At 42.6% G+C, this 25,689-nt stretch overlaps 2 protein-coding genes across 2 annotated transcripts in view; one reads left to right on the top strand and one right to left on the bottom strand.

The window, feature by feature from the left end:
* The first annotated feature begins 11,949 nt into the window (after positions 1 to 11,949).
* The window catches only part of LOC146980677 (NACHT, LRR and PYD domains-containing protein 1-like), a 64,764-nt gene continuing 51,024 nt past the window's right edge, over positions 11,950 to 25,689 (top strand). The window contains exon 1 of the mRNA XM_085787990.1: positions 11,950 to 12,086. Coding sequence (XP_085644116.1) covers positions 12,050 to 12,086 — 37 coding nt within the window. The 5' untranslated portion in view covers positions 11,950 to 12,049. The remainder of the gene's footprint in view (positions 12,087 to 25,689) is intronic.
* Positions 21,646 to 23,698, bottom strand: LOC146980678 (E3 SUMO-protein ligase ZBED1-like). Its single transcript, XM_085787919.1, has 3 exons — positions 23,105 to 23,698; positions 22,718 to 22,945; positions 21,646 to 21,651 (listed from the first exon to the last, which is right to left on the bottom strand). Exons 1-3 carry the CDS (start codon positions 23,540 to 23,542, stop codon positions 21,646 to 21,648), a joined length of 672 nt encoding a protein of 223 aa, XP_085644045.1. The 5' UTR covers positions 23,543 to 23,698.

Raw genomic sequence — 25,689 nt, 5'->3', positions numbered from 1 at the left:
AACCGCTAGCTAGTTTACCTGTAAACAATTAGCATTGCTAGCGTTGATTATCTTCTGGAGCTAACCGTTAGCTACAGGTCAACAACTTGAAGTTAGGTCGAAAAAATTAAAAACAACATAACGTGTGACCTACTTCATGAGTGCAGCAGTGATGAAGTCATCAACCACAACAAAGTTTGACTCACTCACCTCACGTCGTTGACAGCATGTCAGTGCGATCCAGTGCCCTTATTGTGAAAATCCCCAGGGATCCTGACAGTTGTGGGGAAAGTAGCCGAAATATCACTTTATATCATTTATGAAATGATAATCGTTTAGGCGATTTGTTGTGAGTTTGTATTTAATTCGTTTCGGGGTTTTTTTTTCTTTTAAATTGTCCGGCGCTGTAGCCAACATGCTTCAAAACGCGGAGCTTTTATTTTGAAGGCTGGTTCCGGCTCTCGACTTCCTTTTTCAATTTTCATTGTACAAGTTGGAGAAAGGAACAAGCGGGCACTTCGGTGCGCTGAATTGCGTTGTACGTCTTACGTCAATGAAATAGGAAATACCCCTAAAAATGACATTTCTCATGGTTCGAAGTGAACAACGCAATTGAATTATACTTCGTACACGGACCTTTCTGGCACAGAGAGTTAAACATCAATAATCACACTTTAATAACCTCTATGGGGACTGAAAAAGGGACCTTAGTGACAGAGAGAGGGTAGATTAATGAAACATTTACCAAATATTGTATTCATCACAAGGCACAATTGATCAGGAGGATATAGACAAATTCTTGTCACAGGTGAATCTACTGAGGAAAAACTAAAAGAAATAGGGGGAGATGTAACAGTTAGTGATAGTATTCAAGGATGCAATTGAAAAGGGCACAATGCCAGACAGCATGTAACCAGGCACACCTGCCAGTCTTATTCACCCAGACCAAGTTGGTTTTATTTGAGGAAGGTCATCAGCGGACCCCAAGAGGTTTGCTCTTGGTTATGAAAGATTTTCATATTAATATTGATGAATCTACATTATCCACACTTGTTAATGGGTCCATTTTTGATAAATACTGTACATTGTATTGTCTTTATAGTTACTTTGATATCAATATTTAGTGGTCAACTCGCCCAGCATTTCCAGATTTGCAGAGGCTGCATCTTTTGTTGATGCAATTATGAACCTTAGTTCATCCAAGTTAGCGCTTCTCTGGATTCAGAGGCTAGTAATTCCCAACTATTGATACACTTTCTGTTTGAATGTGTAGAAGAGATTGTTTTGAATATTGAATTTGTGAATCTTATCAAAATAGATTCTATTCGGAAGAAAGAATATCTTCTCTCTGGATAAAACTCATGTGGAGGACCTTATCTGGAACCTTGCCACTCATAATACTCAGGTTTGAGATGTTGATAGTATTACAGTATACACATTTCAACCTTCTAGTAGAGATGTGCTTGACATTTGTGATCAAAATTGTAGAGGGAGACACATGGAAAAACAAGCAAATTTCTTAGTACAATTTAGAAAGGTTCTCTATTTTACTCATAACAACATTGCCCTTCAGAGGTTATTGTGGGTTCCATAACCCCAACAAACACTAAAGAATCAATACATTTCTTTCAGGCAGGGCTAGACAATCTCAACTGAGAAGGAATTTTACTTGACAACTTTAAAATTTTAAATACATAAAAAAGTAAAATGTTAACTCACTATGAAAATACATTTTCATGATTTCCGCCTATTGTATCACTGTGTTTAGGGCTCACAGCACACAAATTAAATTAACTATCAACATAACTTTTGTTGATACATATGCAATAGATACCTGACTACTCACAAACAAAATCAAAGTATGATTAGAGTGACCATTCTTAACTTATAGGCTATTATAACACCCATCACTCACTCGGAATTACCCAATTTGGCTGTTTTTAGAGAAGAGGTTTGTCTAAAGAAATCTTATTTACAATAAAACTGTACTAGATATCTCCATACAACCACTGGATATTGTTCAACAACATCTTAGGGAATACAGTAATAGTGTATTTGAAAGGAATTTATGATTTTCTGTTAAATAAGAGAAAAGTTAAAGGTGTACAGAAATGGCCGTTTGTCCCGTTTGTCGCGCCGAGTTGTCACGAGCTGCAACACGAGTTTACCCGAGTAAGGAAAATGAATTTGATTGGTCGTTATCGAGCGGGCGGGATATTCAAAGCTTGGGGCGAGCCCGAGCTCCGTGTGTGTGTGCGTGTCTCAGACGTTGGAATGACGGATTACGGATCCAATATCAGTGGCTAGTGAATCGTGTACAGGCTGACGTATAATCCGTGCGCCTGCATTATCCAATACGAAAAAAAAAACTACACTAAAATACACACTTTCATCACGGATTTACTCAAAAATAGAATTTTGCACAAAGTTTGGCCTACATCGTCTGATAGATGAGTTATTACACTAATTTTATGACCCAGAGTGGGCTCAAATTCAATTTTCTTTTCTGTACACCTTTAAGGGTCCCCCTTTCCCATTATCACAAAAATGCAATTTCCGCCTAAATTACAACTATGTTTTCAGGTTCATTTTTCATGATTTTTTAAAAGTGAATTAATTTCTGACTGACTGGTGATGTAGGACAGATACCTGGTTCATAGCTCAGCAAATATGAATGGGAAAAGAGTGAGCATTCTCAAGTGATGTGCTTTTTTGTCATCTTTCCATTAGGCGGACTGGCCTAATAATCTGTTTTACAGAGATTGGGGTAGTTCTAAATAATAGCCCCCAAAACAATTTTTGCCCCAAAATAAAAGTTCACAACATTCCATTTCATGAATAGGAGACCCTAAAGATAAAAAAAACACAGTTGTGTTTTGTTCTACCTCGGGTAGGGGTACCTCAAAATCTGAGGGCCCTTCCTGCTAGTCTATAAGGACTGTTACCACGAGGTGTGTGCTAGCAGGTTGTGCTCAAACTTAGCGCCCTTGGAAGCAGAAGGAGGTAGGAGGAGACTAATGGTGTATTCATTGTAAAGAAGAGTGATTCATTTAATTTAAAACAAAGAGAAAATGTCATTATTTTCATTTAAATAAAAGCTGTAATTCAGAGTTTAAGTTTACTAAAAATGTATGTTTAAGTTAAAAAATGTGAACATGATTTCTATATATTATTCACTGAAATCTGGTATTATGGCATTTGTATTTCTGTCCATTTTCATAGTTTTCACGGTGTCATGGTGTCAGAAGGTGAAAAGAGGAGATAATTAAAGTGACAACAGTCGAAGTTCTCCGCATCATGTGTGGTAATTCCAAGTTGGCCGCTACAGATAGATAGATAGATAGATAGATAGATAGATAGATAGATAGATAGATAGATAGATAGATAGATAGATAGATAGATAGATAGATAGATAGATACACCAATATGAGACCAATATTTATCTCCTTTATCTAAAAACCTGAGGGTAAATTAATCGGATCGTTTTCTCCCTTCGGGATGAGGACTGAGGAATCACAGGCTATTTGTTTGTGGATCTGTGTGGATTTAGACAATATGTCTCAAAAGCGATGCATGTGTGTGATTGGTGATCCCCAAATGCTGAATCACACTTCACAAACAGAATTTTCAGTTTATGCCTTTTTTTTAAAAAAATATTTAAATATAATAAATTATATATTTACAAATACACCATCTATTTAGGTACAACATAGCCTACACATCTATTTGTAAAACCCAAAATACAATTAGAAATGTATTTGGGGATAGTCAAGTCAAGTCAAGATATCTTTATTATCCCCTGGGGGCAATTTGTTTTGCAGCAAGCAGCAAGAAACAGATAACAAAAAAAAGAAAAAGAAAAAAAGAAAACAGAACACTTGTGCAAATCCAGGAATATGTAGATCACCCTCTGTGCATTTAGAGGTATTAATGAGACAAATCCAACCCCATACAGCCAGTCTGAGGAACATGTGACCAACTACAGGTTTGTAAAGTACGAGTTTATTGTCGGGCCCTGAACGCACCATCCACCTGCAGCTCTTCCAGAAAACTCTTCATGTTGCCTCGACACGGTTAAAACTTAACGGGGACTGACTGAACGGGTTAACTTAACGACGGCGACCGGGTTTCCATGGAGACGGAGGAGGAGGACTAACGTTAACTAACTACTTAACCTGACCCCCAACCTGGCTAATGTCCGTTTTTATCCCATAATAATACATCCATGGTTTGTTTGTCCCGTTTGTGTGACTGGTTAGTAGTAGGCTAAAGTTACTAGTACGTTACGTTTCCAGGGCGACGGTTCGGTTGTACGGAGAGACTCAGCGGGAACTACGTCACTGAAACGAAGAGCAGTTACCGTTGCTAGGTTTCCATGGTGACCGAAGACTGACGGCGTTAAAGGTAAGGCTACGTTATCTGGGGTAGCGCTGGTTAAAACTGGTTAAAACTGGTCAATCAACCTCACTGCACTCATTAAACCAACGTAATGTGATCGACTGCATCGATAAGGCAGGTGGTGATCGATTAATAGTGGTTTGTTGTTGTCTGCTTTACGTCTTTTTTAATACTATGTTGCTCTGACACTGTACTGTTTTTATGTTTTGGGACTCTGGATGGAAATTAGCACTAGCTGCTACAATCCGGCACATTTAGCCTACATGTTTTTATAGGCTATGTCCATTAATGTGCATTGTCCCACCCAAATAAACCAATTAAGTAAAGTAATAGGTAGATATTTGGTTTAGTGTGTGGTGAAAGTTTGCTGCTCTTTTACTTTTGTCCACTAATTTATTCAAAGTTTAAGTCAGTTTTTATTTTTCCGACCCGTAACAAGGCACCGTGAAGGCGTCATCTCTGTTTCTACAGCCTGGACATGGAGGAGGAGAGGGAGGAGGAGCAGAGGGAGGAGGAGGAGGAGGAGAGAGGAGCAGTCTTCCAGCAGACCAGAGGAGGTGGAGGAGGAGCTAAAGACTTTAAAGCAGATTAGTCACGTGATGATTCTGTTCTTAATCTCCTTCCTCTCTCCCCCTCCTCCTCTCTTTTCTTCTCCTCTTCTCTTTTCCTCTCCTCTCCTCCTCTTTCTTCATCATCCTGCTCCTCTGTCCTCTTCCTCCTCCTCTCCTCTCCTCCTCCTCCTCCTTATCTCCTATCCTCTCTCCTCCTCTCCCCCTGCTCTCTTCTCCCCCCCTTCTCTCCTCCTCCTCATCTCTTTTCTTCTCCTCCACTCCTCTCCTCTCTCCTCATCTCCTCCTGCTCCTCCTCTCTTCTTCTTCTCCTCCTCTCCTCTCCTGCTCCTCCACTCCTCTCTTCTCCTCCTCCTCTTTCCTGTCCTCTCCTCCTCCCCTTCTCCTCCTCCTCCTCCTCTCTTCTCCTCTCCTCCTCTCAGGTATCAGGTGCATCACAGAGGAGTTGTTGTTGAAGTTGTCTTCTTGTCATCCTCTGGCTCTTCGTCCTTCAGCTACAGACCAACACATTCAGGTGTGTGTGTGTTAGTCTCTGTGCTTCCACCTTAAAGATTTTGGGTGAAGTATCCCTTTAAAGCCCCAGTCTGTAACTTATTTGTTTTTTTATGATCAAAAATCAAACCTGTCTTTCATAAATCCGTATTTGACTGAAGGTGAATCACAGCTGCATCCAAAGTAAAGCTTTCTGGTTCCTTAGAATGAGTTGTTACAAGTCGTTACAAATACAGAAGTGGGCGACGCACCGAACCGAGGCGGCCATGTTGCATCGTGACCGTAGGTAACCACGGAAACGGCCTGTTCAAACTGTCACCACTGTGTAGTGTGAGGAAGGACGGAGGCACCGGTGTTGCATTCAGGTGCAGTCAGGCAGACGGCCGTCGGCAAACCAACCGGATGTCATTTTACTCCACCAGAGAAAGACGGTAAAACAATACCACATCACCATGACAACATGTTGTCAGACCACTTGTTTACATAGACGCTTGTTTATCCTGTTACATGCAGCGTCTGTTGTCTGTCTGACGTCTGCCCCATTTCACCTGAATGCAACATCAAGAATACGTTCAGATATGCAACCGCACCGCTAGATGGGGGGGATTCCTACGTACTAGGGGTGCAACGGTACAGGTAGCCCACGGTACGATATGTACCTCGGTTTTTGGCCACGGTTCTCGGTACGGTTTCGGTATGTGTTTTGTGCAGAGAACTTTTTTTTTCTCCCATAATGTTTATAATTTATAATATTTATAATATAGCTCTCCTCTCTCTCTATCTCTCTCTCTCACTCACACACACACAAACGCACGCACGCACACACACACACACACACCTGAACTGTCTGTGAACAGCCCCTAGCTCCTCCCTCTGCACACTCCTTTAGTCTTTCATGGTGAACACTCTGAAGCAGCTTTCAAACAGAGATGGCGCTATATTGCCGTCATGGAAGACGTCACTATGCTGCAGCCACAGTCTCTCACTGGGAAAGAAGGAGTTAGTCTATTGTGGTTTTTTAAACAGCCTTTCACCACCTCTCATCCCTGTCAGTCAACTCCTCCTGCCATCCTCGGTCTCTCTATCGCGCGCCGACACGCGGGCACGCGGACACGCGACCACACACGTGCAGTGTGCGTGGACAGAGTTGTGCTGGAACTCTAATAAAAGCTAAATGTGCTAAATCGCGCTAATAACTAATTAATTTCCCCCGCAATTGCGATCAGCGACCGCTCATGCTGCCGCCTGTTTGTTTTCTTTTTTTCTTTTTTCCCCTCTTCTGTGTGTGAGGCTGAGCTGCTGCACTTTCAGTTGCAGGGGGGGAGTCACTGTGAGTGTGTGGAGGCTCAACAGTGATTGGACATCGACTCGCGGGGGCGGGCTTTCGCCTTAAACGGCCAGGCACACACATACACGGCACAGCTGCCTGTAAAGCAGGAAGAGCTGATGGAAGCTGAATCTGAAATACCGCGGTCCAAGAGCGTATTGCACCGTGCAGGCCGTACCGAACGGTTCGGTATTTTACCCAGAACCGTTGCATCCCTACTACGTACTATACCTTTAATACAGTAAACTTTATTTAAACCAGGACGTTTTGACACTGAAAGAAATGTGTAAAATGTTTGTTCCTCTTTGTTTCCGTCGTCTCTTCACTCATGTGGTGCGTTGGAGTTCACAGGACACGACAGCGTCTCATCTGGATCGACCTGGTTTAACGTGTGTGTGTGTGTGTGTGTGTGCAGGTGTTAAATCTGAACCACAACATGATCCAGAGGATGGAGAGACTCGACGCTCTGACTCACCTGAGGGAGCTGCAGCTGGCTCACAACCGCATCCAGTGAGAGACACACACACACACACACACACATGTCAGGGTCAGAGGTGATGAGACCCACTCAGTCTGTTTCCATGAGAAGGAGAAGAACAAGAAGACACGTACAGAGATGTGGAGTCTGCCATGTTGCTATCAGTTAGCGGCTAGCTAGCAGGCCGACAGTCGTCCAGTCAAGCAGCTGTATTTGTTTGTTTGTTTGTTTATTGATTGCACTTGAATAAAAATATTACAAACAAGGAGTATATCACATGGAAGAAAGAAAATATACAATAGATAATATATGATAAACTACAGTGAAACAGTGCTGGAGAGGTTAGAAACCCTGGGAGGGCTTATCGAGAACCTCACCATTAAAATAAATAAGTAAAATTAAATGTATCTTATCGAAATAAAATAACAAATGAACGAGTTAACTCGTCAAAACAGTTTTTTTACAGATTATGATAATAGACACTCTGAGGTACCCTGTGTGTGAATATGGTTCCCCTGATATGTAAAAACTGTTTTAAACTACAATCAAAACATAATGTTTTTTATAAACTGTGTGATCTTGGTTTTGTTTGAGTAATCGTTCTCCTTGAATGCTGCTCTGGGGACAGCGTGCAGCGCTGTGCGGCTGTCGGCTACAGTGTTGCCACTTTCTCGCTAAATCTGGCGACTTTCCAAACCCTCTTGGCGACTTTTTTTTTTACAAAAGCGACCGACGACAAATCTGGCGAGTTTTTCCGGTGCTGTTACAAACGTTTCTGGTTTGGAGACTCGGATCTGAAAGCCCGTTATCTCTGCTGTTTTCATGGTGCAGCGGAGCGGGGGCTGAGCAGCGGGGGCTGTGACCGGCCGCCCCCGCCACAGAGCACCCACCGGCGGCCAGTCACACAGCAGTGTCCCGGAGCTGCTCCGCTGCAGCCAGAGACCTGCACCGCTGCTCTCCAAGCTGCCACACCCCCCAGATTTGCCTACAAATATATTTATTTAGCCGTAGAAATGATTTTTGGGAGACGCCACACTGCAGAGTAGCGGTAAAATGAGCCGATTGCCACTTGACACAAAAGTGCATTTTTTCTCTGAAACTAGAGCGGGAGCTGCGTTCTTCTCCTTCATACTCACGAACGAAACGGCGGAAAAACTCATAGTTTTTTCGAGGAGCACGTTGGAAAGTCACTCTTCAACCACGTAAAAAATTGCCAAAAACATGTGGTCCGGAGCGGATGTGCTGAGCAATTAGTGTGGTCGCGAAAGAGTTAAACACCAGCGGTGATGAGGTGCTGACAACAATACGGGGGTTGTGTCCACACACCAGTACTGGTTTATGTGACTTAAGGTGACATTTCGGCGCAGGAGGGAGTGGAGCGTGGAGCCAATCTCCTTCAACCATGCACGGAAAAGGGGAATGATAGGAAATGTTTTTCTAATTTATTGAGAAACAATGCCCAGGTCAGCAATGCATGACAATAAACATGTGGTTCATTTGTCCCCTCAAGTTACATAAACCAACACAGCGTGGACACACACACACAACTCCGCTGACGCCAAATGTGAAATAGCAGTGTTTCCATTTCACTTTTGCGATACACGTTTGTATCGATACGTCCAGTGCTTAATTTGTAAATCATAAGGTGCCGGAACGCAAAGTACATATGACAGCTCAGGGATGACGAGACGGGCACAGGTCCCGGAACGTATACGTCGCACACCTGTGTGTGTGTGTGTGTGTGTGTGTGTGTGTGTGTGTTTACTGGAGGATGATTAGTCTCCATACGTCTACATTAACCCCACTATATGTGACAGTTAACTTCTGTCCTCAGACCAGCAGCCACACTGAGCCAGTTCATCAGAAGCAGGTTCATGTTGTTCTTATCTGCACTTAAAAAAAAAAACTGCTAAAAGAGGAACTCAGCTCCGTGTGTCCCTTAGCTCCAGCTCCAGAGTCCAAGTTCTGGATAAAGTAACTAGTAACTAGTTCCAGGGAGAATGGAGCGTCTTTTGGCTGAAAACCAACCTTGTAAGATCAGAGCCTCCGACCCGGTGTCCCAGCTCTCGTCTCCATGGCGACACCGCCACACAAACGTAACGCGCTAACCCGTAACCTGTAACCTCTTGTTGATGACAGATAAGTCTACACAGATATACACATGGTAACATGGTAGATGATAAATAACCTTATCCACCGCTCCATGGATTGGTTTCTCACCGGCTTCGTTGTTGGAAACAAATGCACATGGAGGAGAGGAGTGTAACCAAAACAGCAAAAAAGCGAACGGACTTGTATAGTTCCCCTTTAAAAAGGAACTGTAGGATATAAGGCACGTTTCCATTGCAGGAACTTCGGGGTAATTTTACGGGGCCAGCCCCGTTGGTGCGTGTTTCCACTGCAGGAACCTCCCCCACAGGGCCATTTACAGGAACTTTTACGGTGGAGAACGGAGTACCCGGCCCTGAAAAGCTCCTGGGTGGGGCTCGAGGTTAACCCGGCACTGATTGGCTAAAGCTAGAGCAGGCTCTGACGCTACCAGAAAGCACCAAAACAACCGGCATTTTTAAAAGAGGGAGCAGAAGGGGAGCATTAGCCTAGCAGACACCGCTGTAAACAACAAGAAAACAGCAGGAAGATGTACACAAATGGGCCGACGATGAGGTGCAGACATTGATGCAGTCTACAGCACAGAGGAGATTCAGAGGGGGTTTGAGTCATCGCGGCGAAATGAAAATATCAGCGCACCTCGACACACTGGGGATCCATCAAAGTAAGTAGTAAGTAGGTAGTAAAAAAAAAAAAAAAAAAACTCGAGCAGGATTACAATCAACCGCCATGTGCACAAACACACAAACCAGAAACGCGGCTACCACCTCAGCTCCTTCCATCCTTCTCCGTTGTTGTTATGATTTTTGTGCATGTGCTTGTGACCTGCCTGAGTGACGTCACGGTCGAAACTGTCGCACAGCGATTAAGCGGCGATCGAAACTCATGACGTCGCCGCGGGGTCCGACTCTGCAGTGGAGACACGGCCACTGAGAGGGCCGAGTGAGAGGACGGTTCCTGTAGAAGTTCCTACCCCCTCCCTTTACCAGGAACTCACTTTACAAGTGTTTACATAGTGGAACCAATGTTCACCAGTAGAGTGCTGAAATAAAAGAGTAACGACACACATTGGACAAAGGGAAGCGCCTCCTGGTGGAGGAATATGGGTATTGCAAAAAGTGCCCAAGAACTGACATGCAAGTGTGGTATTTTCAATAATTTAAGGACATTTCTAGATCACCCACGTTAATAGCATCATCGTGGACCCCTTACAGATAAATATTAACACATAGGCTAGTAAAAAAAAAAAAAAGTTTTCTACATACTGTATATCAGTGGTTTCAGGTTGTTTTTATTTAAACGCACCCTAATTTCACCCTGCTTGAGGTAGAGCAGCGGTCAGCAATGAGTACGAGAATGCTTCATGTCATCATCCTTTTAGACAAGATCTGCGATGTTGTGGCACAAAGATTTGGACGACACAGTTACATATAGGGTTCATTACCTATATCAAATTCTCTGACTGTCTGGTATCAAATAGTTAAATATTTACAGTGTAGTAATTGTAGGTTTAATGATGGAATAATAATTAAATCAACAAGAAACACACACTTTTTTCCATTTCTACGGAACGGGTCGATTAGGACACGCCATCAGGAGATGCTCACTAATTATACTATATATATTTTTCACATGAGTTATTTTTCTCACATGATGTTTTATACACATAATGTCTCGGGAGCATTTAATGTGTGTTCTTGTTTAATTATCCAAAGTGCCCACACTTTAGTGGTATAATCATCGTCTTTTTTTCTATTGATTATACCTTGAGATGTGACATTATTCTATTTATTCTACAAATTGTTGACTGTCTTGAATGTATCGTATTCTGTTTTTTGTTGCATGTTGCATGTTATTCTGTATGTGCTTTGTATATATGGCCCACCAACTTGGTGTGTGGGATGAGCTGCGGCCCCCTCTATGTCATGTGGTGTATTCCAATTGGATCATGCAGACCCACCAGCCTACAAAAGAGACTGGCTCTCTCACTGTTTTCTCACTGTCTCACTGTTTGACGCCCTGAAGAAGGTTAAACAACCGAAACATTGGCCTTTTAACAATAAACTGCTGTTATCTGCCAGCAGTAAAGTTAACATCTACGATAACCATGACTAATTACAAAAACATGCACACAGAAATAGTAATGTTTGTTCAATGATTAGTTTTATAGACTTAACAATCATCAGATTAGTCAGAACGGTTTTGGCACCCTGGCTAACGTTACCAGTTAGCCGTTTGCTAGAATGCAACCGAGTGAAACGGAAGTTGAAAACCAAGAAAGTGGTGAATGTACAGCATGAATCTACGTGCTATGCAGTCTGTGGGCTACGCCCAGTAGAAGCAGAGGAGAGGACGAGCTCTGCTCAGTTAATCATTGAACTCACAGACGGAGAACTGAAGCTGAAGTTTTTACTCAGGTGAGTTCTGTCGTTATTCTGTTTTCTCTGTGTGGACTGTGGAGAAGATGAGGATCTGTTGGTTGTGTGAGGTGCAGTGTCAAGTTTAACCGTGTACTGGGTGTGTTTGTTTCTTCCTGTTCTGTCAGACCTGGGTCTACTTCCTGTATTTATGCACTAACCATCAGTGTTACTGGTTTGACTCTCAGACTGACTGAAGTACAGAAGATGAGTGGTTGTGCAGAGGAGGAGGGGGACACAGGAGAGACTTCAGGATCTGAAGACAGTAATCTATCCAGAGATGATCCGTCCTCCAGTCATGAGCCTCCGGCTACAAGGTAAGAGACCTGCAACTAACATCCAGCATTTTAGCAGAGTGGACAGACAGGAAGAAAGTCATTCTGAAAAGTACAGTCGATCCACATGTAGTGTAGTGTAAAAATGTGTGTATGAAGGCTTATATAGTGAAGGAGAACATAGCATGTGTAGGCCCAAGAGTGTGTATTTCATTTATTATATAATCTATGTTTAATCTATTATCTATGTTTAACTCTCTTTGGCTGCCCTTTATTGAACTCCTGTTACTCTTAATGAACTTCCATCATATAACCCCCCCCCCCCCATGAGTGGCCGGTCACAAAAGGGGCACTTATGCCATGAATTACGAGTAGAAAAACAGGGGCCTGCATATCATATCAGCAACAGGTAGAGGAGGTTTGTGCGGAAGAGCGGAGATAAGAAGGACCCGCACAGTTTGCCAGGTGGAGAAACAGGGAGAGGATTAACGGTGCAAATGGTGGGTAAAAGAGCGGAAGAGCAATATCCAAACTAATGTCATAAAAGATGTCAAAGTCCATGTTTAATGTCAAAAGTATAAATGGTGTTGTAAAGGAGGGTGAAGTCGTGCTGTGTTATCAGACAGGGCCCTGTTCCCCTTGTGTACGACACAGGTTTTATTGACGGCAATGTGAATAAAACTCTACTACATTGAACTTGAACTCTCTTCAGCGCTTGATTTGAAGACTCTATTTTATTTTATATTGGTGTATTGAAAATATTGATAAAGAGGCAAAATACAGAACTTAACCTCCAGCCCAGTCCAGGTTTAAAGACACGTCAGTAGAACCATGTTCCTCTTTGTTGGAAAATAGAAACCAGGGTTGAGCAATATTCAAAACTTGAATCTTCGCTTCCTCCACTCAAACTAGTTCTCAAGTCACGTCCTAAACCACTTTGTAACAATTTCCCTTAAAATAGTAAAGGTAAGGGAAACTGGCACAACGTCTTCTCTGCTGCAGGCGGACCGAGGCTTTGGCTACGTGCTACAGGTGCAAATGGGGGGAAAAGAACCAAAACAATCACTGCAGTCTATTCACTTGCAGTGAACTGTATTGAATGCAACACAAGGCGCGTCTGACACGGACGGCAATAAACAGTCATTTATCACAGTGGTTCCCAACCCCCGGTCCGCGGACCGGAGCTGTTCCTACCGGGCCGTGAAATGGCTAATAACATTTTTTTATTATTATGTACCATTTCCCCCCAAGCCGGCCGCAGGTGTCTATGAGTGACCCTGTGATGGCTTGGCAGATCATAAGTTCCTGACACTGGCATATGCAGCTTAGGGTGCAGCATTAGCCTATGCAGAGATGAGTGGACCTCAGAAAACCTCCATGAGCTGTTTCTTTGCGGGTTGTTTGAGTAAAAGAAATGGTGATGAACAAGTAGAAAATGCTACCCAAAAAAAAGCAAACAGAGCTTCACTCGCAAATATGACATCTCCTATATAGAATATGGAGTTTTTGCAATGGGCGATTCCACTGATGTAGAAAATAGGGCAATAATGTTGGTGTACGTACACAGGAAGAACAGCTGACAAGTCTTCTGTAGGGGAGAGTGGGGTAATTTGTGCCATGGGGCAAGTAGTTCCACCCCTGTTATCTAGAAAACCATAGAAGAAGTTGGTCATGTGACCACATATTTTTGAAGGGGCATCCATTTCACTCATCCTATCAAGAAGGGAGACACATGGCTTGAGAGGAAAGCACATTTATGTTCAAAAAACAAGTTTTTGCCCTCCAAAGTAAAATTTCTATGATCAAGGTTTTTTGATTGCCATGTTTGAACAATTATAGATAACTTTGAAAACAGTTCACACATGTTTCAGTGCTTTATTAAGCTACACCATGAGTCTATACAGTTAGCATGATGCCAGCTCAAAACAGCTGGGGAATCCTTTTTTCTCAAAATGCTGGGCTTGGGGTAATTTGTGCCAAAGGGCCTGGGTTAAGTTGTGCCAGTGGCAGTGCTGTCTGTGTATAGGAGAAACATGGCAGTGGGCACGGATTTGCTTGAAACTTAACATGTGTGATGAGGGACCGCCCCTGAACACACCTGCCCAGTCTGGTTGTGCTCGTAGCCTGGTGGATGAACAAAACATTGCGTTTCTTTGCGCCACAGCCCCCAGCGTGCCTCAGGCCTCCGCGACTGCATGGGGACAAGCGAGGGCCCGATCATCGCCGCTTCTGGCTTTAATTTTGTATTGAATGTCTTGCTTTTATATAGCATTATCATTTGTGAGATTAAAATGATCTGTTTTACTTCAATTATCAATGGCACAATTTACCCCAGTGTATTCTCTCTAATGGCACAACTTACCCCGCACCGGGGGCAAGTTGTGCCAGAATTTTTTTTTTCTAAAGCTATATTTCTGAAACGGTTGATTTAAGATTCAAAGTGATTGTTCCCAGGGATGCACAACATCCTAAACTATATGTACATATATTAGTTGGGGGCATTATTATAATCCCCTTGCTTTAAAGGCAGTTTAAGTAAAAATTGGCACTACTTACCCCGCTCTCCCCTACAGCTAAAGAGGTACTGTATCAATATACAGTCAATCAATAACCAGTTTTAGATCACGTACAAACAGTTCTGTTCTTGCTGGTCTGGTCAGATATTTTCTTGTGTGGTTTGGCCTAAGATTTGACAAAATTTGGAAAGCCTGATACATTTAGCTATTTTTAGAAATGATAGCCTGAAGTAACTGTGTGAGTTGCCTAATTAAATAACGTTAATGTCTTTTGCAATACAAAGAGGCCAAAATGTATAATTTTGAAGTGGTCTGATCATTGAAATAGGCTGTCATTTTCATAAAATAAGCATTTGTCCATACCTGTTGGTGGGTTAATATATGAAACCATTGTGCATTTAGCACTGTAAAAGAATGATAGCATTTTGAAATGCATTGTTTTTTCTACAATGTATATTTAAGTATACATAAATTGCGAACCGGTCCATGAATTTTTTTTATATTTATGCCGGTCCTTGGCACAAAAAAGGTTGGGAAGCCCTGATTTATTCAGTGGCGGCACCAGAGTATTTTTTCTGGTTCAACTATGGTGGGGCTAACCCACATGGTGGCGGGGCTCAAATAAATGCCAGAATTTCAATGTGATAATAAAACAACACCCTCCCACAGCTAGAAACAGGCATGCAACGGACGCGCACACAGTACACAGAGAGACACAGAGAGAGAGAGAGAGAGAGAAATGCAAATAGTTACGTTAACAGCACAGCAGGTGGATCCGAAAATGAAAATAAACATAATAGATGGGAGGCGATAAGACCAATATAAGATCAGAGGGGCCATAAGGCGAACTTTGACACACAGATCACCCAATTCAACACCACACATTTTCTCGAGTTGTCCTAAAACCGTATAGGCCTATAGTCTAAAAGCCAAGTCTAAACACATCTCCAACAGATTATTAGGCAACAAGACGATCATTTCTGCTTCAAATGGCCACAGACTGTTTGTTCTACGTGCCTCTGTTCCTGAGAAAACTCAAGCTAAACATGGCTGGGTTTCACCAAAATCCCTGCTTTTTTTCTAGAAAAGGAAATACAGCGACTTTTATAAAAGGTGCTCTGTTTGTGCCTGTCGCTCTTCTGACACTTGCATTTCTGGATCAAAGGGCTCGTGTACAGTAGGAGCCATGCAATTTTTCTCATTCCAGCCGGTTGCCAGCCGCCTCCCCTCCAGCTCCCCTGCAGCTCCCAGCCGGCTGGAGTGACCCCCTCCTTTTCCTAGGCGTGTTTTACTGTAACTCCACCCATTCATTGAAATACACAGTATGACCAGGAGATGGCACTTCTCTCACAAAATAGCTACACATTGCCCACAGTCACTTTGATGTTATATGAATTTCAACTGACCTGCGCTTAAAGTAACAACTCTGGTGGTCAGTAGCCTAGAAATTAGAGCCGCAATTGCATACATAACCATTTGATTTGAGAAGTGAAATTATAACAGGCCTAGCTACTGGAGATGAACTGGCCGCTGGTTTGTAATAATACCTCCATTTATCACAATCTGATCGTTGTGAATCTATATTTAAAGAGTAAGAATTACAGGTGATGAACAGCCTTTTGGAAGATGTTTGCAGTAGTGCAGGTATTCAGTGCATGCCTTGGGCCAGGGAATTAGCATTATCATTGTTCAACCTTTTGTTTGCACTCAATAGGTTATTGGTCTCCCATTGTGACACAAATCACAAACAGAGCTAAAAATGCAGCTATTCAACTTCGAGGGGGGACGTTTTGGCCTGTTGGCCAAACTTTTTCCTGAGCTTTAGTGTTACCATTTCATCCACAGCAGCAGTGTTTCAAATTACTCTGGAAAAATTACTTTTCCAGAGTCTATATGTCAGCCCAGACTCTGAAGCAGCAGCGGTTACAACGAAGGAGCAGCAGCATCTCAGCATCTCCATAGTGAAACGCTCGGAACCTCTGAATAAAAACACTGTATTTATACACTGTATATCTGATTTAGAGCAGGCGCCCCATAAAGAGAGACTAGAGACTAAAGTCACGTGTGCAGCAGTCTCTGGCCACAATGGTCTATACCAGGGGTGGGGAACCTTTTTCATATCAAGGGCCATTTCAATTTTTTAAAGTCCTTCAAGGGCCATACTATTATGAACACATACCTAGGGATGAAAAAAAACAGCTTCACAAGATGTGTATAAATGAGAAATAAGCATATTTCTTTTTCTCCACACAAAATATTTACTAAACACAAATAAAACACACAAGAAGTACAGTATTTATGTACAAGTGTTGTTACTGTGTCTGTGCTGTTTTAAAGGTAAAAAAGGGTTTGAAGAGCTCATTAGGTCTGTATACCACCACAGATTACAGTGCCGATAGAAGCACCTCTCAGACTTACTACATACTTAGACAGCTTCTCTCCCATCAACCTCTCAGACCAAACGTCTGCAATTACTTCTTCCAAGTCAGCCACATGTCTGCTGGATCCCGTTCTGACAAGACTACTTAAAGGGATAGTTCACTGAGTTACAGCGGGGCTCCGTGCAGCACTGCATGTCTATATGATGGTTGCAAATGGATACCAACTGTCTTCGTAACAAAAAGACACATCAAAAAACATCCAAATACCTCCATGTTGCTTGTATGTAATGTCCGTCTTGTACTGAAGCCCCCCCCCCCAAACAAAATGTAAATAAGTCTTTATTTAAGCTTGTTTGTAGCGGAAGCATCTCTTCCCAGTTCGTCAAATTTGGACGAACCAGGGTCCGTCCTCTTCCCAGTTCGTCCAAATTTGACGAACCGGGAAGAGGAGCTTCGAGAAGCTTCCGCTACAAAACAAGCTTGAAATATAGACTTATTTACTGTTTTCGCATTTCGGGGCTTCAATACAAGACGGACATTACATACAAGCAGCATGGAGGTATTTGGATGTTTTTTGGTGTGTCTTTTTGTTACGAAGACAGTTGGTATCCTTTTGCAACCGTTATATGGACATGCACTGCTACGCCGAGACCCCCTGTAACTCAGAGAAGCCACGGAGGACTCTGAAACTTCTCCCAGCCCTTAGTCCACATGAGGGGGAGTAGATAATGAGTGAAATTTCAATTTTGGGTGAACTATCCCTTTAAGGATGTCTTCCCCTTAGTTAACATTTCTTTTCTGAACCAAATCAATCTTTCCCTAGTCACAGGCTACGTGCCACAGGCCTTCAAGGTGGCAGTCATTAACCCTTTACTTAAAAAACCTTCTCTTGACCCAGATGTGTTAGCCAACTATCGGCCTATATCCAACCTTCCTTACATCTCTAAGATCCTCGAGAAGATTGTCCTGGAGCAGCTACATGAACATCTGCACAGTAACAAGCTCTTTGAAGCTTTCCAATCTGGATTCAGAGAACACCATAGCACTGAAACAGCACTTGTCAAAGTCTCTAATGATCTTCTTATAGCTTCAGACAGAGGTCTCGTCTCTGTACTTGTACTTTTGGACCTCAGTGCTGCATTCGACACCATCGACCACAGCATCCTGCTGCAGAGACTGGACCATGAAATTGGGATTAAAGGACCTGCCCTAAAATGGTTTAAGTCATAATTATCTGATAGGTTTCAATTTCATAATGTTAATAACGACCACTCAGAGTACAGCAGAGTTACGTATGGTGTACCACAGGGTTCAGTCTTAGGGGCCAATCCTCTTCATTCTTTACATGCTCCCATTAGGTGACATAATCCGGAAGCACTCAATCAATTTTCACTGTTAGGCGGATGATACGCAACTCTACTTGTCCATGGAGCCAGATGACAGAAGCAGCCTCATCAGTCTGCAAGACTGCCTGACTGGCACTGGTCATTCGGTGGCGCTGGTCATGGCGACACGCAGCAAGAGTGTATGGGAGTGATTGTGGGAACTGCGGTTTTTAACTGTGGTTTTACCTGTGTTTTTGAATACTTTAATATCTGAGGATTTAGTGAGTGTTTTTTCCTGAACCTGGTCACTCTTGGGAGTGCTATAAACGTCCAACAGAGCAACTGACCTGACAGGCTCCGATACAGCCGTGACTTCCTCATCCACTGCAGCAACTCAGGGGCAGTGATTTCACCTGATGGCATCCCGCCGGAGATCCGGAGGAATCGGGCTGGAAGCTCCCGTTCGGATCGGCTGGCATCGGTGGCAGTGGGGCGTGAAGCCCTCAGCAGCATACTGTACGAGCGAGGAAGCGTGGCCGGAGAGGAGATGTGCGTGAGCGGCTGCGGAGAGCTGACACGGCAGTTACATGTTGTCCTCATCCCATCGTCTTCACACATTTCATTTGTTAGGCTACCGTGTATTTGAGTGTTCTGAGTATAAAAACAATATTCTTGTTATTCTTTTTTTTTAGTATATTTTTTGGGGTTTTTTTCCCCTTTATTTGATAGTTCAGTAGAGATAGACAGGAATGGGGGAGGCAGAGAGAGGGGGAATGACATGCAGGAAAGGTCTGCCCGATGCGGGACTCGAACCGGGGACGCCTGCGCTGAGGACCATAGACATATAAAGAGTAGACGCCGCATCGAACGCTGGGCCTATTGGCGCTGACGAGCGGTGGGGCCGCCATCTTGGACCGGTCTACCGCTCCACTCAGTGTATCTGTTTGGTGCAATTGATAGTTTCACTAGTGTCAGTGCATTTAATCAATAACGTACCATACATTATCCCACCTATTACACGGCGTACGAGTGAAATAATTCATTTGAAACGTAATTTTGATCAAAATACTAATTTTATCGATTTATAAATATTATAATTTAGCACATCTCTGCCTGTCTGGTCTCTTCTCCGCTGTGTTGCTGAGCCTCCTCCCATTTGTTTTCAACAAAGCCTTTTATAATCAATAACTGGATCGATGGATTATCACATATAGCCAATACGGGGTCAGATCTAAACGAACGACATCACTGGCATTAATAGAATCCATTGAAGAAATCACAAATGCAATAGATCAGAGACAGTATACAGTTGGAATATTCATAGACCTAAAAAAAGCGTTCGACACAATAAATCATAACATATTAATCAATAAACTAGAGCAGTATGGCATCAGGGGAACAGTATTGGACTGGGTGAGGAGTTACCTGAACAACAAGAAACAGTTTGTGAAGTTGGGTGACTATTGTTCAGCATGTTTGGACATTATTTGTGGCATCCCACAGGGGTCAGTGTTGGGCCCTAAGTTGTTTATTTTACATATCAATGACTGGTATCAAAAGTACTTAAGCTGGTGCTATTTGCAGATGACACAAGTATTTTTGGCTCTGGTAGTAATCTACAACTCCTAATGCAAGAGATTAATACAGAATTAATTAAATTTAAGCTATGGTTTGATAGAAATAAACTGTCATTAAATTTGAGCAAAACAAGAATAATCCTCTTTGGGAACTGCAGATCTAATACACAAATGCAAATTCAATTGGATGGGGTTGCTATTGAAAGAGTCAATAGCTGCGTTTCCATTACAGATTTTCGCAAAATAAAAGCGATATTTCTGAAACTTCGAAAAAGTGCAATTGCTATTTGCGGGTGTTTCCATTGAAAGGTATTTTGCGAATGAGCCGTAATGCGTCTTGCGTTTCTATGGTGACGGCACAGCGATCTCAGCTGCCGACAGCTGTTGCTGTTATTGTTTTTAACAAAGACAAAAACAGCGCTTGATTGCTGAAAGGCAAAGCCCGTGTGGCGCTGGCAGTGGCCACAAATAAGGACGCACTCACACGGGCCAGTTGTTCCGTACTGAAGCTCTAATGCCCCCTCCTCTGTCCCCGCTGGCCCACACTCACATCACCTCGAACCCAAGCTGATCAAGCACGGCCTCCGTTGATATAGAGGGACTATTTGTTTACCAACACGGCGGATGTGCGCTTTAACCTGACTGCAGAAAGAACGGAGCCTTTTACAGTAACACCAGCGGTGATGAGGCGCTGACAACAATATAGGTGGTTGTGTGTCCACACACCCGTACTGGTTTATGTGACTTAAGGTGACATGTCGGCGCAGGAGGGAGTGGGAGTGTGGATGCGAGCCAGTCTCCTTCAACCATGCACGGAAAAGGGGAATGATAGGAAAGGTTTTTCTAATTTAATGAGAAACAATGCCCAGGTCAGCAATGCATGACAATAAACATGTGGTTCATTTGTCCCCTCAAGTTACATAAACCAACACAGCGTGGACGGTGGACACACACAACTCCGGTGACGCCGGTGACGTGTAGAAAAGCGAAAAAAGTGTTTCCATTACACTTTTGCGATACACGTTTGTATCGATACGTCTCAAAAACCACCTCATGAGAGCGTAAAAACTTTTTTGCGATATTTGAGAGTTTTTTCGAAATGTAGGTGTTTCCATTATCAGTTTTTCATTTCGATATTTAGGTTTTGCGCATTTCAAGGGGTAATGGAAACGCACCTACTGAGATCAAATTTCTGGGGGTTACAATAGATGATCAAATCAGCTGGAAATCTCATATTAATCATGTACAAACCAAAGTGTCACGAAGCATTGCAGTATTAAATAGAGCAAAACAGGTTCTGGATCACAAAACACTCCGCATTCTATACTGTTCACTAGTCCTTCCTTATCTAACTTACTGTGCAGAGGTTTGGGGAAATAATTACATAAGCACAATACATCCACTCATCACTCTGCAAAAGAAAGCTGTAAGGGTCATTCATAGGGCAAGATATAGGGATTACACAAATTCTCTTTTCTTACAGTCAAAACTACTGAAATTCAAAGATCTTGTTAATCTACAGACAGCTCAAATAATATTTAAAGCAAGAAACAACTCACTGCCTGGAAATATTCAAAATGTAGTGGCACTCCGTTCTCATTTCCTTTTGTTGTACCACTTGTTTAAGTCAGTCCACCAACACCATTTTGTAACGCGAGCGACGAGACATGACGACTTTCCTTGGCTTTATGATGTTTACTTGAAAACTTGAAAGTAAATTACAATGTCTGACGCACGGTCAAAAGACTGTGTAGCTTCCACCATTATCTGACTCAAAACTAAATTGTTACATCCAATCACAGTTACAGCTGCAAGATGACATCAGAGCAAAAAATTTAAAGACACAGAACATTTTTATCATGTACACATTACCAACTTTAAAGTAAGACATTTTAAATCTTTTATGAATCATCGAAATTATCATGATAAATTTTAACTGTTTTTAAATGAAATTATTGCCATCAAATTGTTAACTTATTGGCCCTTACATTACCCGGCCCCTAATTGGTTAGGCAGGAAGACTAAACAATTACACCTTAAACATTAAGACTCAAAATAATAGACTTAAAATGTCCATGAACTGTCCAAACTTAAACTGGTGTTCTTTGATTCTTTCGTTTTCTTAAATCTTCTCTCCTGACACCGCTTCTTCCAACAAGCATAGTTTGTTAACAGGCCTCTCTAATATGCTGGTCTTGGTTTTTATCCTCACTCTTCGTACCATCCCGCTGGAGTCCGGCAACGTTTCAACTAGGGCTGAACGATTTTAGGAAAAGATCTAATTGCGATTTTTCTGGCAGATTTTTCGATTTCGATTTGTTTCACGATTTTCTTCAAATCATGTTTCAGTGCAATATACATAATGTACAGTAACATTAACAGATATTACATCATTCCATTCAAAATAAATGCCATTACTCTAATGCAAGAATGAAAACTAAAGTTAAGCATTGATTAGAAAATTATTTATTAAGAAACATGCACAAGTTAAAGACACTACTCTTTCATTTGTGGCTCAGCAGCACACAAATATTTCCTTTTATAGCATTAAACAAAAAAATTCAAACAAAGCAAAAATAGTGAACACAGAAACTCTTAAAGGCTGGTACAAGTCAGGGTGAGGTGCATAACAAATAAAATCTCAAAAGTACTAAAACAATGTTACTTGCTTCCCTGACATGTCTACATCACTCTTTACAGATTTTTGGTTAAGAAAACCAGCATGTCAACCTTTGATGGTTTTAGACATGAGCGCTGACATGTGACAACATTGCCACTAGCACTAAACAATCTCTCTGATGGTGAACTGGTAGCTGGTATGCATAGGAATTTACAAGGTAGTTTGCTCAGCCATGGAAAGTTAACATTGTGCACTCTCCACCAGGCCAGTGGATCTTCCTCTCCATCAATAGTAGGAGTCATCAGGTAGCTGTCCAGTTCAGCTTTAATGGCATCCTCCAACTGTGTAGTGGAAGCTCGAGGGACAGCCTTACCCTTGAAGAAGCTGCCCAGTGACCGCTTTCCCTTCACTGTGGTGGATGGCTCTGCCTGTGCTGCATCATGAGGCTTGGGATCTGTGGTGCTGACACGAGCTCTCTTTTCCTGCAAAACACAGAGATAAGAGCTGTCAAAAGTTTTGTAGTCTGGTGTGATTTAGAGTGATTGGGCATTCTATTTAAACCTTAAAAATGTCAGTGTAATAAAAATATCACTTGTATTGATGTGGCATTTTGTATTACCAAACTACACAGAGCAAGTTACCTTTCGTGCCACCTGTTCCATTTCCGTCTTCACTCTCTCTTTGATGTCTGGGACATTTTCTGCACTGATGTAGTCAGTCTTGAATCTAGGATCGAGGAAGGAAGTAATGTCCAGTAGCTCCTGTGTGGCTGGGTCACTGTATTTATCTTCAATGTAGCCAAGCGCTCTTGACTTGATCTCCTTGGTAAGATCTGTGTCCTCATCATTTTCAGCCAGGGTTGATGTTCTCAGGAGATGGAGAACTGGCTTCAGGTATGACACACTTACATAGGCTTCACCGGACAGGGCATCTGTAAACTCCTGAAGTGGACCAAGGGCATTGTTCATTGATTCAAGGACATCTATGTCCTGCCAAGTGGGGACCAGGTGACGTGTCTTCTTGTCTTCAGACAGAACCTGAGACAACGCCTTGCTCTGCTCCAACATCCTCCCAATCATTTTTTGCCTTGAGCCCCATCTTGTTGGACACTCAGTTATCAGTGAGTGCTCGGGTAAATTTAATTCTTGCTGTGCCTTTTTCAGTGCCGTCTTCTTTTTCCAGCTATGAGAGAAGACACCAACTATCTGTTTGCACAGTCCGGTGGCCCTTTTAACTCTTGCATCATCTTTAACAGCATTTTCTGGACAATAAAGAAGAACATAGACAGTTAATTAGAATTAAAATGTAAGGATGATAATGGTGAACATTGCAGGCAGATTTTCTAGCAAGAGAATAAAGTAAATCCAATAAAGCCATATTACAAACAGTAAGAAAATCAATGATCAAAAGCACATAACAGTATCCATCATCTACCATTGATGATGAATGATCTGTTCCCACAATATTAATTATACAAACTAGATATTTGTAAGGGCTTTCAAGAAAAACATTAAGAGAAAAACTGTACTAGACATAGGCACACATGAATAAGTGAATGAATAAATAAAACACACACTTAAAACACTTTTTACACTTACCAATTGCAAGATGCAATCTGTGTCCAAAACACTGAAGTCTGGTCCACTGATTAAGTTCCATAGCTTTGATGACGTTTGCCGCATTGTCGGTTGTGATGCACGTCTGCTCCTCTTCGTTCAGACCCCAGCTTGACAGACACTCTCGCAATCCCACGGCAATATTCTCTCCGGTGTGGTCAGTGGGAAAGTACGCTGTTTGCAGGCAGCGACTTTTCAACTCAAAGTTGTCATTTACAAAATGCACAGTCAGGCTGAGATAGGGCTCGGTTGTTCTGCTTGACCACATATCAGTAGTTGTAGCATAACATTCAACGTTTTTCAGCTCTGTTACCACCTTTTCTTTACACTCCGCGTAGAGCTGTGGGATGGCAACCTGGTTGAAGTAGGTCCGGGAGGGAATCGCGTATCTTCTGTCGAGCGTGCGGAGGAGATTTTTAAATCCGTCTTTGGTGACCGTGTTAACAGACACCATGTCCTTGCCAATGTAGTGTGTTATGGCCGTCGTTATCTCCCGGTGTCTTCGGCTGCTCTTGTCATAAGGAGTTACACTGGCAAAAGATGCTGTAATTGTAGTCTGTTTGCTACTATGGGCTTGAGCATCAGCGCCGCTTGACTTTTCACCGGACTTTTTCTTCATACACTCGTCGTGTAGATTGCCGTGGTGGTTCTTCAAGTGCCGAAATAGATTGGTAGTATTTCCACTCGATGTGGCCACTTTACCGCGACATGTTTTACACAACACCTGAGACTGCTGGACGTCTGTGGCGTCGAACCCGAAATAGTCCCAAATCACTGACGTGCTGCTTCTCTTGGAGATTAAATCCCCGAGGTCGGCGTCTGCCCCGGCTGCAGCCATTTCTGAAATTAACGAGCAGGTGGTGCAGGTTTCACTGATTGGTTAGCCTGACCTGTCCACGAGCAGCATGCCGCTTCTGATTGGTGAGCTTGGCAGGATGGCACGGAGACGGCATGCATGTGTGAAATAGTCGAAAACAGATCCTAGGTCAGTCAGGAGCACTGAAAAAAATCGCAGCTTTGACGATCACGTGATCGCGCTGTTTGAAATCGCGATTTCGATCAGAAAACGATAAATCGCTCAGCCCTAGTTTCAACCACTCTTCCCATAAGCCAGGAATTGCGGGGGGAAGAACTGTCCACCAGTAAAACAACATCTCCAGCCACAAAGTTCCTTCTTGGCCTTAACCATTTCTGGCGTCCATTCTGTCCATCTGGTCCAGAATAAGTCTGCAAGATATTGGACTTGCTTCCATCTTTTTCTTGTGTATGTGTCGTCTTTGTTGAAGATGCCTGGAGGCATACTGGGTTGAGACTTCAACAACAATAAATGATTGGGGGTTAGGGGCTCGATATCATTTATGTCATCTGAGACACTTGTGAGTGGCCTGCCATTAATGATGCTCTCAACCTCACACATTATTGTTTGAAGACAGTCGTTGTTCACAGCTTGCTCTTTCAACAGGGAATTGAGGATTCTTCGAACTGTACGTATTTGCCTTTCCCAAATCCCACCTTGATGGGAAGCAGCTGGACTGTTAAATATCCATTTTATCCCCTTTGGTTGCAAAGCTCTTTCTATTTTGTCATTATCCAGGCATTTTATGGCCTCG

Source organism: Trachurus japonicus, chromosome 9 (assembly GCF_045865225.1).
Source record: "Trachurus japonicus isolate A0001 chromosome 9, Traja_1.0".
Lineage (NCBI taxonomy): Eukaryota > Metazoa > Chordata > Actinopteri > Carangiformes > Carangidae > Trachurus > Trachurus japonicus.
Note: the sequence above shows the minus strand (reverse complement) of the source record. Positions and strands in the feature narration are given on the sequence as shown.